This window comes from Gekko japonicus, unplaced genomic scaffold (assembly GCF_001447785.1).
Source record: "Gekko japonicus isolate JY-2015 unplaced genomic scaffold, Gekko_japonicus_V1.1 scaffold91, whole genome shotgun sequence".
Classification (NCBI taxonomy): Eukaryota; Metazoa; Chordata; class Lepidosauria; order Squamata; family Gekkonidae; genus Gekko; species Gekko japonicus.
In genome coordinates, this window is record NW_015172555.1 from 1118394 (window position 1) to 1121687 (window position 3294).

The 3294-nt window shown below is 39.1% G+C and overlaps 1 protein-coding gene across 1 annotated transcript; it reads left to right on the forward strand.

The window, feature by feature from the left end:
- Window positions 1-554: 554 nt before the first annotated feature.
- Window positions 555-2837, forward strand: ZNF518B (zinc finger protein 518B; the record flags this gene model as incomplete). The annotated part of the gene is given in 3 exon segments (XM_015421175.1): window positions 555-767; window positions 770-1275; window positions 2364-2837. Coding segments are annotated over 3 exon segments (1134 nt in total), but the record flags the coding sequence as incomplete, so codon positions are not given.
- Between the last annotated feature and the right edge of the window lie 457 nt (window positions 2838-3294).

Below are 3294 nucleotides of genomic sequence, written 5' to 3' on the forward strand. Positions count from 1 at the left end.
ATGGTGTTTCATATGCTGACCCTGAATCAACTTTTCTTCATTTGTTTCACTTGCAACTCCTTTACACTGAATAACATACATTAGTGGCTCTGATAGTTGCTGCTGAACTGGTACAAGATTATTTTTTGGAATGGAGCTGAAGAAAATGAGGGAAACCTTACCAGCGCGTTATGCTAGCCAAGCGAATTATGAACACTCTTCACTGACCACATCACCAAAGCTAGCAAACGATGATGACTCTAATCCAACTAAAAGAAATGATGAAAACCAAAACTAAAATGATCAAAAGATGAAACTGCATCAAACAAGTTGCATTAAGTGCAGAGGTGTGCAAGAAACACCAGCACAGTAGTTGCAGAACTGTAGTGTGCAAGAGTGAAGACAACCCTTATATTTGTAGCAAGTGCATGCAGGGTACACCCTCAGAAATCAAATTCATAATTGAATCTACACATTCTTCTGATGAGAGTAACAAAGAGAGATGATCTCCAAGAAAAATGGTAAAGGAATGCAAAGACAGTAACTTCCAGCTAGGTAACTGTGACAAATATTGATTTTCCACAAAGGATCCTCTGCAACAGAAAAAACACACAGCTCACATTGAAGAGACCGAGTTTGCTTGTTCCTACTGTAACGGTGTGTTTTACAGCAAAGGAGAATTCCAACAACATTTGGTGAAGCATCCTGGACCATTTCCATACAAATGCAAGTATTGTGACTATGGAGCTGTTTGGTAGGACTGTATAGGCAAACATACAAGAAGAGTGCATGAAACAGTTGTCAATATATGGCTACAGCTGCTGACAGTGAGCAAAAAACCAATGGTGTACCAAAGCAAATAATGGAAAAGATCTTTGCCCAGGAAGTTTCCCAGCAAACCAGATTGTCAGATCTATCTTCAAATATAATGACTCCTGGAATTCAGAATGAAATATCTGAAAGAGTTCATTCATCTGGAGATACAGATGGTAGCCAAAGTACAGCATGCGTGCAAGATAAAAATATAGCCGAGCCCTTTGACAGTGATTTCCTTAAAAATGAAAATCCAGAAAACGCAGTAATTGAAGTTGAAGTTTATTGTCCCCAAAACGGGCCTTTAATTCCTGGAATGCCATTAACAGTGGTTGCACCATCTGAATTTATTTTGCCACCTAATTGCTTGTCGCAAATACTAGAAATTAAAACAGTGAGTGAAAGACGGCTGTTGACTCTTAAACTCATTCCTTCGAGCAAATCAGAATTTGAAAATCAGTGTACTGAACAAGGAGAGGAACAGTAAGTGGAAGTATGTCACCATTGCTTAATGAGGTTTTGGACTGAGGTTTTGGATTCAGGTAGCTACAAGATTTGAGAACGTCCAGATGCTTCTAATTCTGCTACTTTCAGTTGCAACTCGATGAATATACATGGTGAAAATATAATTTGTTAAGCCAGTGTGAAGAGAGTCACCTCACTCCTGCTGTAGCAATACTTTCTTGTGATGAAGTAAATTCTGCACAATCCTTTCCCTTTCAGAAGCAGAAACTTTGAAGGATTTGGAGACTACTGTGCAAACAGTAAATGGAGAGAATATGAAGAATAAGAACGATAATGTGGAGCCTTTAGAAGCTCAGAGTATGAAAAACAATGATGTCTGTTCAGATAGTGCAGTGTTCTCCCTTTTATTTCCCCTTAGCTCTGGTTGTGTAAGTCTCCCAGATGGCATCTGATGGGATAATACATGACAGAAAAAGGGGTCCACATTCCTTTAACATAGAGTGCTCAATTGATGGTTCCTTCTGAATCAAATAAGAAGTCTCAATTAGCTGTTTTACTGAAGTGTGGTAGAAGTTCTCCTAAGGAGAATATGGGCTCATCTCCAGGATTTTTTTTTAAAATATTGAAAGAAATGGCTCTGCTACAGAATCAGAACAAGTGCCAATGCCTTCTTCCCCCAACAGGTGATACCAGTTCTAGTAGTGACCATTATCCTAAGGAAGAAGCAACACAGCCATCGGAACCAAGCTCTGTAACTAAAACTATGGTGGATAATAAAATGCACATGGCTTCTCTGGTGTTCATTCCTCAAAGGACTGTATTGAGGGTTCTAAATTGTTCTGCTGTCAATGCTACAGCTAAAGAAGAAAATGGAGGTGAAACATTGCTGTCCTCCCCTACGAGTTGCATCGAAAAACTTCTTCCAAGACCAGTTCTCTGCAGTGTTTCTGAAAAACTTGGTCAGGATGCATCTGTCCCTTTTGAGAGTAAAGTTAATGGCATTGCAAAAATCGAAGTATGTCTCATAGGTACAGAAGAAAAACAGAACCCAAAAATCGAAGTGTGTCTCATAGGTGTACAGAAGAAAAACAGAACCCATCCTGAAGATCAATGGGCAGCAAATTTGGAGTGCAGTCACACCAAAAAGGCAGTGATATGAATAAGCCTAACAAAGGGTCCGTGAAGTGTGAAGAATGCAAAAGGAAATGTAATCAAGTTACTATCAGAGAATATTTTTCCAAGAAGAGAAAGAGAACTCCAGATAATGGTGCTCTTGAAGTACTACCTGTTCTAACAAGGCACCTCAGGCTTACCCCATTTAGAAGTGACCAGTTGATAAAGTGCCCTCGTCACAACCAGTCAGCCGTTGTCTTAAATCACTTTGATGTAGATTCACAAGAAATAAATAATGTAATGATGGTTATTAATAAGTATGAAGGCAGTGTCCCGACAGTCATTTTATCAGAAAGATCTATTGGTTGTTTAGGTATGAAACAGCATCCCAAAAGACTTACATTTTAGGATCTGGACCCAGTGACTGAGATGGAAAAATGCCACATATTAAAAATGAAAGTAAAGAGGACCCATAATAGCAGTTACAAGGTGGTGAATATTTCATCAGCTAAAGTGCCAAAATGTACTTTCAAACGTTGGTTTTCTGGTAGGAATCTTGTTAACCAAGATGAGTGGGTAAACCATGGCCAGAAGCCACCCGAGGATGGGATGTTAGTTCTTTTCCCGTAGAAAGTGGCAAGTGAAAAACTGGATATGTTTACAAATTCTAATCACTCTCATTTTGTAGAATGGCTTTAGAACAATTTCAGTATACCAGCCCAGTAGAATTGTGTTGATGTTTACATAAAATAATTGTCTATGGTAGATCAATTAGGTACACTTGGAAGACTGGCAGCTGGTTGTTTCGGTGTGCAACTGTTTTGACAATAGAAATTTAACAGGATATCAGTGGACCACTACCAGAGTAAGTCATCGTGGGATGGTTGCAATAAACTACAAACACTGTACTTCAAGCAAGGGGTC